General features: G+C 40.5%; 1 protein-coding gene across 1 annotated transcript in view; it reads left to right on the top strand.

Annotated features, from left to right (window-relative positions):
- TRAF5 (TNF receptor associated factor 5) overlaps window positions 1-14,763 on the top strand; it is a 51,034-nt gene extending 36,271 nt beyond the window's left edge. Inside the window, exons 6-11 of the mRNA XM_047840215.1 lie at window positions 608-685; window positions 1,012-1,086; window positions 5,878-5,970; window positions 9,918-10,058; window positions 12,176-12,344; window positions 13,017-14,763. Coding sequence (XP_047696171.1) covers window positions 608-685; window positions 1,012-1,086; window positions 5,878-5,970; window positions 9,918-10,058; window positions 12,176-12,344; window positions 13,017-13,594 — 1,134 coding nt within the window. The 3' untranslated portion in view covers window positions 13,595-14,763. The remainder of the gene's footprint in view (window positions 1-607; window positions 686-1,011; window positions 1,087-5,877; window positions 5,971-9,917; window positions 10,059-12,175; window positions 12,345-13,016) is intronic.
- Window positions 14,764-16,196: the final 1,433 nt, after the last annotated feature.

Below are 16,196 nucleotides of genomic sequence, written 5' to 3'. Positions count from 1 at the left end.
AAAGAGAAAGAAAGAAAGGGAAAGAAAGAAAGATTGTCTTTTATGGGACTAAATTCTACCTGAGTGGTCACAGTGAATTTATTTTCGTACAGAAATAGGTCCAAAGAATTATCTTAGAGTTCTATAAAAAGCCAAAAGCCTTGCTGGTAGGACACTACTCATTTATCATTGGTGACAGCACTGTTTGAACACCTACTAAGTGTGATTGTGCAAGGAGCAGTGCTAGGTGCTGGGTCATGAGGAGGTGACGATATTGTGTCCTCAGGGTGCTTCAGTCCATCTGGAGTGGCAGGACGTAGGCAGAAAAAGAGAGTCTGCTGTACTTTTCACATGTACCAGAGGAGCCATACTGATGACTCACAAAGTTTGCCCTCAGTGAGTCCTGCGCCCTCTGACCTTTTGGAACAATTGGAAAATTGAATTAATTTACGTGAAGAAAGCGGCCATCTTTTTTTAGTCCTTTTTGGAACTAGGCTGTACCTTCCTGTAGAGGGCAAGCCACATAACACAGATCCCCAGAGACCTATGCATAAACCCTGTGAGGCCATAGTAGGGAACCCTGGGAAGCACAGTTTGGCTCTGTTTCATCACACTTTCTCTGTTTCAGAATCATGAGGAAAACTTGTGTCCTGAGTACCCAGTATCTTGTCCTAACAAGTGTTTGCAGATGATTCCAAGATCTGAGGTAACTGTAAATGATTCTCTTAGATTTTACGTAAGGTAAAGTTTTAGTAACCAATGTGGTATGTGTTTGATAAAATCCCACAGGCAGAAGCCCAAGGTTTAAATAACCCCACGACAGCCGTATCTCTGTGTTCTCTTCCCTTTTCCCTGAGAATTCTTCTCGGTTTTTACCACAGCTCTCCTTCTGCCAGGCCTCAGCATGGCTTTTCCCGTTCTGTTTCCTCCCTTTTTCCCAAGCCACCCTTGGTCCCCTGCACGCTGCCGTTCTATCAGGCAGTTGGAGAATTGGTGATGAATTTCTGTGGCGTGAGGCTGTCTGTTTCGTAGGTGGATGAACACCTCGCTGTGTGTCCTGAAGCTGAACAAGACTGTCCTTTTAAGCACTATGGCTGTACTGTAAAGGTATGGAATGCCGTTTTGTTTCTGCCCCTGCCTTCTACTGTATCGTTTATTTGGCGGGCTTATTTCACTCTTTGATTCCATTCAGGATGCAGAAGGACATTCACTTTGGAGAACTTTTAGACTGGCCATTTCAGTCAGGGTTCTCCAAAGAAACAGAACCAATGGGAGATACATACCTACATATACATATAGAGACTTATTTTAAGAAATTAGCTTATGTGACTGTGGGAACTGGTGAATCTGATTATTTGCAGAGCAGACCAACACTGTGGAAACTCAGGCTGGAGTTTCTATGTTGCAGTCTTAAGGAGAAGTGCTTCTTTTTTTTTTTTTTTTTTTTTTTAACGTTTATTTATTTTTGAGACAGAAAGAGAGAGAGACAGAGCATGAACGGGGGAGGGGCAGAGAGAGAGGGAGACACAGAATCGGAAGCAGGCTCTAGGCTCTGAGCCCAGAGCCCGACGCGGGGCTCAAACTCATGGACCGCGAGATCGTGACCTGAGCTGAAGTCGGACGCTTAACCGACTGAGCCACCCAGGCGCCCCGAGGAGAAGTGCTTCTTGAGGAAACCTTACTCTTTGCTCTTAAAAGGTGGTTGGATGAGGACTTCCCACATTACGTAGAGTAATCTGCTTTACTTAAAGTCAACTGATTTGTAAATGTTAATCTCAGCTACAAAAGTTCCTCACAGTAACATCTAGATTAGTTTTGACCAAACAACTGGGCACCGTAGCCTAGCCAAGCTGACACATAAAATTAACCATCATGGTAATTATTTCTAATTCAGACTCCACTGCCTCTACCAGATTTTGAGACTTTCTGGAGTCATCCTTCTGATGATTATAAATCTTGGTTTTATGGTACCCCTTCTATTACCACATATTTTGAGATGGAATTGATTTGAAATCATGTTTTGAAATGTATTGGGGCGCCTGGGTGGCTCAGTCAGTTAAGCGTCCGACTTCGGCTCAGGTCATGTTCTCGCATTTCATGAGTTCGAGCCCCACATCGGGCTCTGTGCTGACAGCTCAGAGCCTGGAGCCTGCTTTGGATTCTGTGTCTCCCCCTCTCTCTGCCCCTCCCCTGCTTGTGCTATCTCTCAAAAAATGAATAAATGTTAAAAAAAATATTTTTAAAATAAAAAAATAAAATGTATTTTATTACCTGTCAAACACCTTTAAAAATGTTATTTAATAAATTTATAAAATATACAAAGAAAAGAAAGTTTGCTTTCTACCTCATTTTAACAGATTCTTGATGGATCAAACTTTTAGGCATTAAGATATACCATGCACTGTATTGTTTCATACTTTGTGTACATCTAAAATTACTCCAAATTAAAAGTTTATTTTAGGGGCACCTGGGTGGCTCACTCGGTTGAGCACCCAACTCTTGGTTTTGACTCAGGTCATGGTCTCATGGTCTTGTGGGTTCAAGCCCTGCATGGAGCCTCACACTGACAACACAGAGTCTGCTTGAGACTCTCTCTCTTTCTCTCTCTCTGCCCCTCCCCCACTTACTCTGTCTCTCAAAATAAGTAAATAAACTTTTAAAAAAGTTTATTTTAAAAATCATAAAAAATACTAGAAGAAAAGGTGAGTGGATTTTTTTATTCTTTTTTTTTTTTTAATTTTTTAACGTTTATTTATTTTTGAGACAGAGAGAGACAGAGTATGAATGGGGGAGGGGCAGAGAGAGAGGGAGACACAGAATCAGAAGCAGGCTCCAGGCTCTGAGCCATCAGCCCAGAGCCCGACGCGGGACTTGAACTCACAGACCTCGAGATCGTGACCTGAGCTGAAGTCGGACGCTTAACCGACTGAGCCACCCAGGCGCCCCGATTTTTTTATTCTTGATATAAAAGTCTTTCTTAGATGACTAACACAAAACCAGGAGCTATAATTTTGATATTTAACCACAAATATTTTAAACTTTTATATGATTTTTAAAAATACCATAAATAAAATCAAATGGTAAACCACAAACTGGAAGTAAATATTTACAACATATGACAAGACAAAAAAGGATATTTTCCTTAATATATTAAGAATCATTACAGTAGGCATAGGAATATATGAGTAGTTTCAGGAAAAAATTCAATTGACTAACAGATGTAAGAAAAGGCACTCAATCTCACTCCTAAATGTATATTATAACAAGAAATATAACTTTCACCATCAACTTGACAAAGATTAAAACAACTTACAATATCCCAACTTTTTCTGAGGATAGTTTAGTTATATCTATGAAAAGTGAGGGGCACTTGGCTACCTTAGTTGGTAGAGTATGTGACTCTTGATCTCACGGTTGTGAGTTCAAGCCCCATGTTGGGCATAGAACTTACTTCTTTTCTTTTCTTTTCTTTTCTTTTCTTTTCTTTTCTTTTCTTTTTTGAGAGAGAGAGAGAGGGTGCAAGTGAGCAAAAGGCAGAGAGAGAGAGAGAAGCAGGGGTCACCCAAAGCGGGGCATGAGATCACCTGACGTGGGACTTGAACTCATGAACCATGAGATAATGACCTGAGTGGAAGTCAGATGCTTAACAACTGAGCCATCCAGGCACCAAGAGCTTAGTTAAAAAAAAATAAAATACAGGAGCACCTAGGTGGCTCAGTCGGTAAAGCATCCGACTTCCACTCAGGTTATGATCTCATGGTTTGTGAGTTCGAGCCCTGCGTCGGGCTCTGTGCTGACAGCTCAGAGCCTGGAGCCTGCTTCAGATTCTGTGCCTCCCCCTCTCTCTGCCCCTCCCATGCTCATGCTCTGTCTCTCAATAATAAATAAATGTTAAAAAAAAATTTTTTTAATAAAAAAAATAAAATACAATAAAATAAATTTTTTGTTAAAAAAAAAAATAGTGAGCCCATACAGTGGCCTTCTAATTCTATTGCTAGGAATTTATCTCAGAAATTCTTTCATAAGTATGCAATGATTACACGCATATACAAACCCTCACACGAAGCTGTTTATGTAGCAAAAGACAACAAAAAACTAAAAACCTCTAAGTCCATCACTAAAGTACTGGCTATATAATTTTTATTATATGTTATAATATATTATTTATATTTTGGAATACCATGCATCTGATAAAAAGAATGAGGTATGTATTTTTAAAAATTAAATATGGTTATGATCTCATTGAGTTAAAAATGTGTATATATCTTCACTGACTCTGGTGAGTGAGAGACTTAGCAAATTGGATGCGGTGCTGGAAAGAAGAGGACTTTTGCTTTTCATTCTATATCTTGCTGTATTGTTTCACATGAGCATCCATTTCTCTTTTTTTTAATTTTATTAAAAAAAAAATTTTTAATACGAAATTTATTGTCCAGTTGGTTTCCATACAACACCCAGTACTCATCTCAACAGGTGCCCTCCTCAATGCCCATCACCCACTCTCCCCTTCCTCCCACCCCCCATCAACCCTCAGTTTATTCTCAGTTTTTAAGAGTCTCATATTTTGGCTCCCTCCCTCTCTAACCCCCCCTTTTTTTTCCTTCCCCTCCCCCATGGTCTTCTGTTAAGTTTCTCAGGACCCACATAAGAATTAAAACATATGGTGTACGTCTTTCTCTGTATGACTTATTTCACTTAGCATAACACTCTCCAGTTCCATCCACGTTGCTACAAAAGGCCATATTTCATTCTTTCTCATTGCCATGTAGTATTTTGTTTTAACGTTTATTCATTTTTGAGAGACAGAGAGAGACATATCATGAGAAGGGAAGGGGAAGAGAGAGGGAGACACAGAATCTGAAACAGGCTCCAGGTTCTGAGCTGTCAGCACAGAGCCTGACGCGGGGCTCGAACTCACGGACTGTGAGATCATGACCTGAGCTGAAGTCAAATGCCCAACTGACTGAGCCACCCAGGTGCCCCTACATTTCTCTTACCTTAAGAACCTATTTTAAAAAATGCATATTGTGGGACCCTTTAAAAAAAATCATTGGAGTCCACAGATTTTCACATATCAAACCAGTGACAGTCTTGGCTACAAAAAGGATAAGGTTTATCTTTTTAGTGCATGAAATATGGCATTGCTTTGCAGCTCTGAAAGGAATCTTCCTAATAGTTAGGCCTAAACTCCCAGTTGGGCTGTAGTCTAGACCTTCCAGGATGAAAAGGAAGAAAAGGAGGAGGAAAGGTATTCTCTGGAAAAGGGGCCAATCCTAAACTGAAGGAAAATTGTTGATAAATGTATGCTTTGGTCCACAGATCACCCAGAACATCTACCATTTGCTTTTACTAGTAATATAGGCAGTTTGCAATTCGGTATTTTAATCATCAGGGAAGAAGTAACCCTTTATTCTTATAAACCTGTTATTTGATTTTGAGGGCAACAAATTTGCCTGGGCTGAAGTTACAATCAGGTTGCATGCCTGTGGCCTTTGATAGAAGACAGCATGAAAATGTGTGCTTGGTAGGAGAGAGAACTAACCTAGGCTTGAAACTGATCTGAAGCTAACCCGCCAAAGAGATAGGTTTTGTGTGGGAGTAGTTGACAGAGGATAACTACACTTGACCCACGGTCACACATTCCCAGCACAAGGAAGGAAATCCACATTGAAATTTTGACAGTGGCCCGATTCTCTGTTTCTGTAAGTTTAAAATTGTCTCATGGGCACTGTAGAATCCTGTGGCTGGGAAAGGGACCTGGAGGGGCTGTTTCTTCTGCAACTTACCTTCGGACAAGCAAGCAAAATTGTGAAGGTCTGCTTTAGCAGAATATCTCGCCACCACCTTCATGTTTGGAGCTTTTCAGCAGCCTGACTTCCTTTCCTTTTCACATTGAAGGATAAACGGGGGAACCTGCTGGAGCATGAGCATTCAGCCTTACGGGACCACATGCTTCTGGTTTTAGAAAAGAACTTCCAGTTAGAAGAGCAGGTAAATATTCAAGAATTCAGATATAAGGGGAGGCATCACAACCACTGGGGCTGGTAATCGTTGGCTTTTTATAGTCTCCTCTGTTTGAGTACATGTCTACTGGAGGTAGATGGTTTTCTACTAAGTGGCCAGGCAGACCCATAGGATTATAGAATATTAGAACTGGAAGGTGCCTTTGAGATCTCTGGACCCAACCCTTTCATTCAGCAGATGAAATAACTAAGCTCAAAGAAATTTTGATGTGTTTGTAACTTGTAAGTGGTAGAATTTACTCTCAAACCCATGTCCCCTGATTCTTAGTCTAGAAATACCACACTGTCTCTGCAGCCTATCCACACGCCTTTTGGTTAATATCTGGCACCTAGTAGGTGACTAGCAGGCGCTTGATGTTTTTTAATTAGACCAATCTTACCATGAAGCAATAGTTAACTATCTGTTCTAGGCATTTTGGGTTTTATATATTTTGTAGTAAGTCTTAACTCCTGCCTATGAAAAGCTTTGCAGCCTGATAAATGCATACATACATATGTATTTCACTGAGTTGTGATTACCAAGTGAAATTAATGTGTGCAAATGCCTGCCACAGTCCCTGGAATATTCATAATGGACTCCAAATGCTGATTCTATTGAGTAATTATTATAAAAGTTAATTATTTTGTTAGAACATCTCAGAGGATCAGACTTCTCAAGCCCATGTCAGGAAGAGAGGGAGCTGAATTCTATTATTGCCAATTAGTTTATGGTGTCTAATTCCATATTAAAGTAGGTATGTGAGTTCCAAGGTCAGACCCTGGAGAAAAGTGCGAAGACCACTCAGACCGTGACTTTGGTAGAGGGCACACTGCCTGATAACCATTCCTAAGTTCTTTCTGTACCACTTGCCTCATCCATCCATCCATCCATCCATCCACTCATTCAACAAACACCTGCCATACATCAGCTATGAGGTACATTGCTAGGGGCTCTGAGTCAAGAAACACACAGCTTCTGCCCTTGAAGGACTCACAACGCAAAAATGCAAATAGATAAGTTGCCGTGCCATAGGATATGCTGTTACTCAGTCTGGACTACAGAGGCTGCAGCAGTTTGCTCTGTGGGATTTGGGGAAAGCTCTTCAAGGTAGCACATCCGAGCTTCATTTTGAAGGAAGAAAAGATTTGTCAACTTAAATGTTGTGGGGAAAGAACGTTCCAGAAAAGGAAAGCTTGTGCCAAGACCAGGAGTTATGAGAGAGGCTGATGGTTCAGGGAACGGGGGTTTTGGGGTGGTGAGGCTCCTGAACATGAGCCAGAAAGAGCTGGAGACTGGTGTGCTGGGTGCAGATTGCAGTGGCCTTCCATGTAAGCTAAGAGGTTGCAGATACTGTACATTCAATTATTATTTTTTATTCATTCATATCTGCTTTGTTTCAGAAAGGATTTAAGGGCCAAAGTTTGAACTAATGTTTGTCAGTAATAGGGGAGCTAATGGAGGTTTCGAGATAAGAAAATACAGGTTTCCCACACAATGGGAAACAGAGCAATCCTATGGAACCTTTCATAAGCCAATGTCGTGTAAAGCAAAGAAGCAACTACCATTTCATAAAAGCGAAGATCCTCTTTGATTTCTTTCGGTTAGTGAAACAGGCACTAACGCAGGTCTTTCATGAAAGCAAAGTGGCGTGAAGCAAAGTTTTGGATGGTGGGGGCAGGCAAAGACCACTACTTGGCTGGCTAATTGTTTGGCTTTAAACAGTAAGATAGCTGGTGGTAGCACAGAAGATGGATAGAGGGAGAGGAGAGCATGAGGACAGGGGGACCAGGCAGAAGGATGTTGTCACGAACTAGGCAATGTAGCAGTAGAGCCTGGCAATTGAACAGTGAGGGCTCCGGAGCCAGAATGCCTGGTTTTGAGACCTGGCCCCACACTTGCCGTATGAGTTTGGACAAGCTACTTAACTCCGCTCTTCCCCAATTTCCTCATTCATAAAATGGGGTTGTTGGAAGGGTTAAATGAGCTAATATATTTAAGCTCTTAGCACAGTGGCAATGTAATAAGCAGTTCAGTACTAGGTGAAGGCGAGATACTGGAAGTGATGGTGCTGGTGGCTCAGCCAAGGCTGTGTCTGGGGATGGGAAGGGCATTGAGAGACACTCCAAGGTCACAATGGCAAGCTGTAAGTTTAGAAGGCAGAGAACATGGAATTATTATCTGAGATGGACACTGCAGGACAAGTAGAGGTAAGGTGGAGGGAGAAGACACTTATCAAGGAGATATGTCTACCATGTAGGTGGAAATCAGCTCTCAGGATCTAAATGGAAGATTCTGGGGTCAGAGAGCAGATGGTTGTTGCAACCATTTGTTCATTTATAAAACACATATCCAATGCCCTCTGTGTGCCAGGCACTGTGCAAGGCTTTGGGGATGAAGAAATAAGGGAGATGTAGCCTCAATAGTTTAGTGGAGGAAAAGACCAAAACAACCCAAAAAAGCAATAAGAGTAATGAAGGTAAGTTAAATGCTAGAGTGTAGTCAGGGGGTCTTAGAACTTGAGAGATGACCTAGGTAGGTGATACTAGTGAAGAAGTGTTTCTGAGAGAAAGTGTCCTTGAGTAGAGGCTTAAAAAGTGGTAGTTTCTAGATGGAGGAGGAAGTGTGTGAGAGACCAGGACTCGATGGACAATAGAAGTGTGTAGGCTTGCAGGGCAGGGCACAGGTGGGATGGGAATAGGCAGCAGGCTGAGAAAGTAGCCAGGGGCAGATCATGTAGGACCCTGTAGGGTCTGTAAAAGAAGGCCACTAAGGATGGTTAAGGTGGGGGGTGGGGAGTGACAAGACCGATTTGTCTCTGGTTACAGCATGAAGGATGAATTGGAGAAAAACAAGTGTAAAGAAAGGGAGAGTATCATTCGTTCATACTAAAAATATTTATCAAATACCTGCTGATGCCAGGCACCAGACCAGTTGCCAAGGTTACAGCAGACTGTGGGACATGCGTCCCAATTCCCATAGAGCTTCCCATCTGGCGGGAGTGCGAGGGATGGTGTAGGACCAGGTGGGAAGCTATTGTAGCAGCCCAGGTGAGAAATAAGGCTACAGTGAGTGTGAAACGAAATGAGATGAAATGAGAAGTAGATATAAGAATCGTTTGTTTTGTTGTGTGTCGGGAGTTTAAAGTTGGTAAGTATTGCTGATTGAATGGATGAGGCGATAGGAGGAGGGTTGTCTAGGCTCACACGAAAGCTTTTGGTTATTTCCCTGAAATAATTACAGATTCTAAGAGCATATCATGTTTTGCCTACCACTTGCTAAGCTAGCTGTCTGCTGGGCAGGTCACTTAAACTCTCCACCTCTGTTTCCTTATCTATAAAACGGAACTGATCATCATACCCAACTCATAGGGTTTTTTGAGAATTAAGAGAGCTAATGAATACAAGGGTATGACAGACATTCAGCAAATGTCAGCTATTACTATTGATACTGTGCAGATAGCATCTGCTGTGCTGTGATGATCAGTACTGTGTGGTTGTTTAATAAGTGCATACTGAATGAATGAAGAGAACTAGTTCAGTAAATTTTGTCAAGTGATGTCACTATCATTAGATGAACCATCATAGCTGGTTAAGCTATGAAAAAGACTGATGAGAAATCTGTGGATCTGGTTTTTTTGAAGCACCTACAAATATTATATAGAAATCTACCTGTAAATATTTTCCTAGAAATACATGTATGTATTTTTCTTTTTTTAAATTTAATTTATTTATTTATTGAAATTTATTTAAATTCAAGTTAGTTAACATATAGTGTAGTAATGCTTTCAGGAGTAGAATTTAGTGACTCATTACTTACATGTATATTTATTTTTCTAGAAACACTTTCTTACTGCAATATTTTTCTAGACTTGTATTTAAATTATTTTAACTTGTATACATACACTTAAATGATCTCATCCCCATTTCTGTTATTAGATTTCTGATTTATATAAGAGCCTAGAACAGAAAGAAAGTAAAATCCAGCAGTTAGCAGAAACAGTAAAGAAATTCGAAAAGGAGTTCAAGCAGTTTGCACAGCTACTCGGCAAAAATGGAAGCTTCCTCTCAAACATCCAGGTGAGAAATGGCCTCTCTATTCATAGCCAAGATTTGACCTTCAATTGGCAGTCAGGGTTTTTCTTATAACTTCTTAAGTGGAGATAATTTCAAATGTAAAGAAAAGCTGTAAGAATAAGATAGTGCTTAAAAATACCCATGTATTCTTGGGGTGCCTGAGTGGCTCAGTCAGTTAAGTGTCAGACTTCGGCTCAGGTCATGATCTCATAGTTGGTGAGTTTGAGCCCCATATTGGGTTCTCTGCTGTCAGCATGGAGCCTGCTTTGGATCCTCTGCCCCTCCCCTGCTTGTGCACATGCTCTCTCTCTCTCTCTCTCTCTCTGTCTCTCTCTCAAAAAAAAAAAAAAATCTGTGCATTCTCCGCCCAAATTCACCCATTGTTAGTATTTTGTCCCATATCTCTCTACATCTCTGTTGCTGTATGTGTATGCACTTTCTGAAGCATTTGAGAGTAAGCTGTATATATTATGGCCCTGTACCTGTACACACTTCACTATGTATTTCATAAGAATAAAGATCTTCTTTTACATAACCCCAGTACATTTAACAATGTCAGTAAGTTAACTAATATAATTATGTAATTATAATATTATATTTATTTATATTTAATTATAATAATATAACTAAGGTATTAACAGAATTGACATAATACTTTATATAATTTATGGCAATTAGGGTTATAATTGATGTTGGGCCAATATTAGTTCCTTTATGTAAGATTCATTGAGTGTATCCATAGTCAACAAAGTGAAATATTAATTCCCTTGGGAATAAAATGCTTTATTTATTTAAAAAAAATTTTTTAATGTTTATTTTTGAGAGAGCAACAGCATGAGCAGGGGAGGAGCAGAGAGAGAGGGAGACACAGAATCTGAAGCAGGCTCCAGGCTGTGAGCTGTCAGCACAGAACCTGATGCAAGGCTCAAACTCATGAGCTGTGAGATCATGACCTGAGCCAAAGTAGGACTCTTAACCCACTGGGCCACCCAGGTGCCCTGGGAATAAAATGCTTTAAACACTAAAATATATCAAAAATTACTTGCAAATCATGAATGTTAAGTAACCATAAACAAATTTCTAATGAATAGTATCTTTACTGTAGTTATAAAATTTATGGTAAAAAAAAATTTTTAATGTTTATTTTTGAGAGAGAAGGACAGTATGAGTGGGGCAAGGGCAGAGAGAAGGAGAGAGAGAGAGAGAGAGAGAGAGAGAGAGAATCCCAAGCAGGCTCTGCACTGTCATCATGTCAGCCTGATGGGGGGAGGGGGGATGTGCTTTGATTTCACAAACCTCGAGATCATGATCTGAGCCAAAGTTGGACGCTCAGCCGACTAAGCCACTCGGGCGCCCCTGTGGTGAAAAGGATCTTAAGACCTGTGGTATGGGTAGCAGTTTTGAAATGTGGACTATCCCAGAAAAATGCAGGCCATGTAATTTCCCCATACTTTGTCAGCACACTGTGTGTGTGTGTGTGTGTGTGTGTGTGTGTGTGTGTGTAGAAAAAAAGGATATCTTTATTTGTTATTATCTCAATTCTGACCTTTTTCTAACACAAAACCAGTCAGAGTTAAGGTCCTGAGGGGCAAGTGTGGAAGAGAAGTATGGGTCTAGTTTTATTTACTCTCTTCTACCCAGGCAGAGAATCTAAAGTTCAAGCCTTACCTCATTGCACTTCTGGACCACTTGTAGGGCTCAGGCCAGAACGGATGGGTCTATTTCCAGCTCATTCTCTGCCTTCTAACAGAGCAGGCGTGGATCAGAATAGCCTCTGAGAAGGAAGTGATTAAGGCAAGAGGAGAGACAACAGGAGAACAAAGATATAACGATAGGTTAGAGCACCAAATGGATAGAAATTGAGGGAGGAGTATAAGTCAGATGAAGAGAAGTTCAAAAATTTGGAACAGGAGCTGTGACCGGAAGGAGGAGGAAGATACTAGGTAGTTCATCTCTCTGTGAACCTCACTGAATTTTCTCTTCCAGACTGTGCATTTTTCATTGCATCAATTGATTAATTAAATGTGAAATGTTTGGGTTGAAAAAATTCAATATCAATGAATTACTAAGATATTAACTTTTTTTTCTTTTTTACATTATGATCCATGTTGTACTGAAAGGCTCTTGCCAGTCTCATTGACAAGTCCGCTTGGCTAGAAGCTCAAGTGCGTCAGTTATTACAAGTGGCTAACCAGCAACAAAATAAATTTGATCTGAGGCCTTTGGTGGAAGCGATTGATACAGTGAAGCAGAAAATTACTCTGCTAGAAACCAATGATCAAAGACTAGGTATGGCACGTATTTTACTTCTCTTTGGATGACTCTGTTGTCTGCATATGTTTCTGGAACAAGCAAACACCTGGCCAGATGGAGAGTCGCAGCTGTCCAGGATAAACAATGGTCGAATCTGGTATTTGTGAAACAGAACAGCATGAGATTCTGGCCACTCGGGGGAAAATGATGGACGGCGATGAGCAGGGGCTGGAACAGGCAAAGGGTAGAAATGGGCCAGGAAATTCCAAACACAGGGAGTGGTGGTTTTGAAGAAGAGTGGAAAATAATGAAAAAACTAAGGGAGAGATGTGGTGGAAATATTGTTTGAAGTATAGGAAAATCTGAAAGGGTTTGGCTATTTAAAAGCATCCCAGTTATTAAATAATGGGCCTCACCATGCTAATGCACATGAGTCAAATGCTGTGTGTCTTCTATATGCTTTGGTGAGCTTCAGTTCAAGAGTGTGTATTTGGGTTTCCTTGGTGCTACTTTTGCCAAGACATGAGAGTCACTGAGTTAATTATTCATATAAATGATCCATTGGTGGACATTGAGTTCAGTTCATCTTTAGGATGTCAGAATTTTATTTTTCTCTTCAGATAACACAATTCCACTTTGGGCAAATTCTAAAGACAACTTTAAGGCCTATGGAATCTTTTTTTTTTTTCTTTCTTTCTTTCTTTGCAGTTGTTTTGGAAGGGGAGACTAACAAACATGATGCCCACATTAATATTCATAAAGCACAGCTGAATAAAAACGAAGAGCGATTTAAACTGCTAGAAGGTGCCTGCTATAACGGAAAGCTCATCTGGAAGGTGACAGACTATAAGACGAAGAAGAGGGAGGCACTCGATGGGCACACGGTGTCCATCTTCAGCCAGCCTTTCTACACCAGCCGGTGCGGCTACCGGCTCTGTGCTAGAGCATACCTAAACGGGGATGGGTCCGGGAAGGGGACACACCTGTCACTGTACTTCGTGGTGATGCGAGGGGAGTTTGACTCACTGTTGCAGTGGCCATTCAGGCAGAGGGTGACCCTGATGCTTTTGGACCAGAGTGGCAAAAAGAACCACATTATGGAGACCTTCAAGGCTGACCCCAATAGCAGTAGCTTTAAAAGACCTGATGGAGAGATGAACATTGCGTCTGGCTGCCCCCGCTTCGTGGCTCATTCCACTTTGGAGAGCGCCAAGAACACCTACATTAAAGATGACACCGTGTTCCTGAAAGTGGCCGTGGATTTAACTGACCTAGAGGATCTCTAGTCCCTGTTTCTGGGGGTGATGAAGGACTTGTTGGGTCCAGAACCATGGAGGAGGACACCTGTGATTATCATATGGACTGACATTGAACTTGGTACACATTTGTATTTGGCTTCTTGCCACTTGGTGTTTGAAGGCAGTTTAAAACTTCTCAAGTGCTATCTTCTTTTTACGTTTTACTCTATCCCAGTTTGAAACTTAAAACCTTAGAATATTCTCTCATTATTTATATTTTTATATTTCTTGAAAGATGTTAAGTTTCTTGAAAGCGAGGTCTGGAGCATATCTGTTTTACTGGTGCTTAGCATAGCGTCTCACGGTAGGCACTATATGAAATGTTACTGAGGACACAAAGGAAGAATTGAAAATGCTTTGGTATTTTATTATTTGGCCTGCTGATTCTAGACCTGACCATAAGCCTGCAAAAGCCATCTTCCAGGGTAGACTATTCCAGTTAAGTAGTTGGGTGATGTACTTTCAAAGACCATAAGCCCAGTTTGGACCAGACTTGATTTGGTCAAATACAAAATTTGTGGAAATTACTACACCTCTAAATATTTTCATTAAAAATTACCAGTAGTCACCAAGTACAGTTTTGCAAGGCTGTGTTAGAACTGGTGAATAGAGGAAGCATTTTCATTCTTCCTGTTGAAGTAAACAGAAAGTACTGCACTCTTTGTGTGTGTGTGTGTGTGTGTGTGTGTGTGTGTGTGTGCAGAGAGAGAGAGAGGGAGAGATAGTTTATACATATATATGGAGATATAGTCATCCAACTAAAGCTCATATTTTATTAGGTACAACCATGTGAAAAAAAGCTGTTTTCATAGGTCAGAAAAGGTCAAGTATTAACAGTTTCATAAGGTTCAATTTAGTAGATATGTATGTACATGTATATGTATGTATACACCTAGTTTAAAAATATGTTGGTAATAATAGTAAGTTACTGTGAGGATGGGTAGAATTTAGTACATGATGGAGAAAAATGTCATAAATGGATAAGAGGAATTTAAACCTAGGGAGAACACCATTATTATTCCTATGGTGTCAGAAGTATTCTCATCCCAAACTGATTGCTAAAAGCAGTATCTCCTATTCTTTTTGAAAGAACTTCTGAATTCATAAACTGATATGAAAATGGGCATTTATATAAACCTGTGACTTTTCTTGTTGAAGTTGTGAGTACTTTGTGAGGAACAGAAATGATTCTATTCTTACGCATCTGTCTGTGTGGGTCTATCTACGAGGCTGTGTGTACCAGTCGAGTGAATCCCAGTTTTCCTGAGCCCTCCTTTGTTGTTATGCAACTCAGTGTTTCCTGACATTCAAGCCGACTCCCTTGAGTGTGTGGGGATAAAGTGCCCTGGGCTGAGGGCCACTTAATGCAGCTTACCCGAATGAGGACCGTGTACCTTTAGCTTTTGAGCAGTCGATCTGATAGAAGAAACATGATTTTTATACCAGTGGCTTCTGGAAATAATTGAGACTTTCTTAATCTCTTCTCTGAAAAATTTCAAGATGCTAAAGACTCATCTTGCAGAAATCATCCCAAAGACTTAAACTTAAAGAAATAAGTTCACAATGGAAACATACTAAAGAACAACACTGTAGCTGCTGGTGAACTCTGGCACAATTGATGGTCAACAGATTGACCTCACACACACTCAGGAAGCATTTCTGTAGATCACACAGCCAGACCCAGTGGTTCTGTGTGTTTGTTTTCAATGTTCCTAATCCAGTCCAAGTCCTTGGGAGTAGAAGATCATATTGTTGTAATTAGTTTTAAGTGGGTATGAAAAACATTTTAAAGTGAATTTATCAAAATACTGGTTTTGTGTTCTAACCAGCTTCTCTACATAAAAAGCTTCAATCATGGCATGGTTTGCTTATGAGTTCAGAGTCCCTTCATCATTGAAACAGTGATCATGAAACAAGGTATTACAGAGTAAAAAGGACTCTTTCTCAAAAATAAGAGTTGTGATTTTTGTTTTATAGAAGTGGATCCATGTAAACGGTTTTTCCTCTTTTACGATCTGAGCAGTTATTTTTATTCTATGTCAGAAATATTTAAAGATTTTATTTTTTAAGTAATCTCTACACTCAATATAGGGCTCAAAATCACAACCCCAAGATCAAGAGTCCCATGCTCTACTGACCGAGCCAGCGGGGTGCCTCTATATCACAAATATTTAAATTTATTCTATTTTGGTTAGATTTCAATTCCTGATGAAAAAAATAGGTGTAAGAGGGAAGTTAAGAAAGGCATGTACAGGATTAAGGTAGGGTGGGGAGGTACTCTACATATGAATGCATATTAACAGATCTGAACTCTGACCCCTGATATCCAAATTTGATTTTTCAGAGAAACAAGAGATAGTCACAGCCAGTTCCAATTCACAGTGCCAATCTTGAGCACAACTAAACAGAACAGAGAGCACAAAGCCTTTGTGTGGTGCTTTGGGCAATCGGTCCACACTGCCAACTACCTCTTTTCTCTTAGAAAGTGGTTGGAGACATGGGTCTTAATTGTACCTAAGAATTCTGGGCTGGAGAGAAAGCCTTGATGGATGCATAGTAGGGGACCCAGGTGGTGCAATCCCCTGAGAAC

Source organism: Prionailurus viverrinus, chromosome F1, assembly GCF_022837055.1.
Source record: "Prionailurus viverrinus isolate Anna chromosome F1, UM_Priviv_1.0, whole genome shotgun sequence".
NCBI lineage: Eukaryota > Metazoa > Chordata > Mammalia > Carnivora > Felidae > Prionailurus > Prionailurus viverrinus.
Note: the sequence above shows the minus strand (reverse complement) of the source record. Positions and strands in the feature narration are given on the sequence as shown.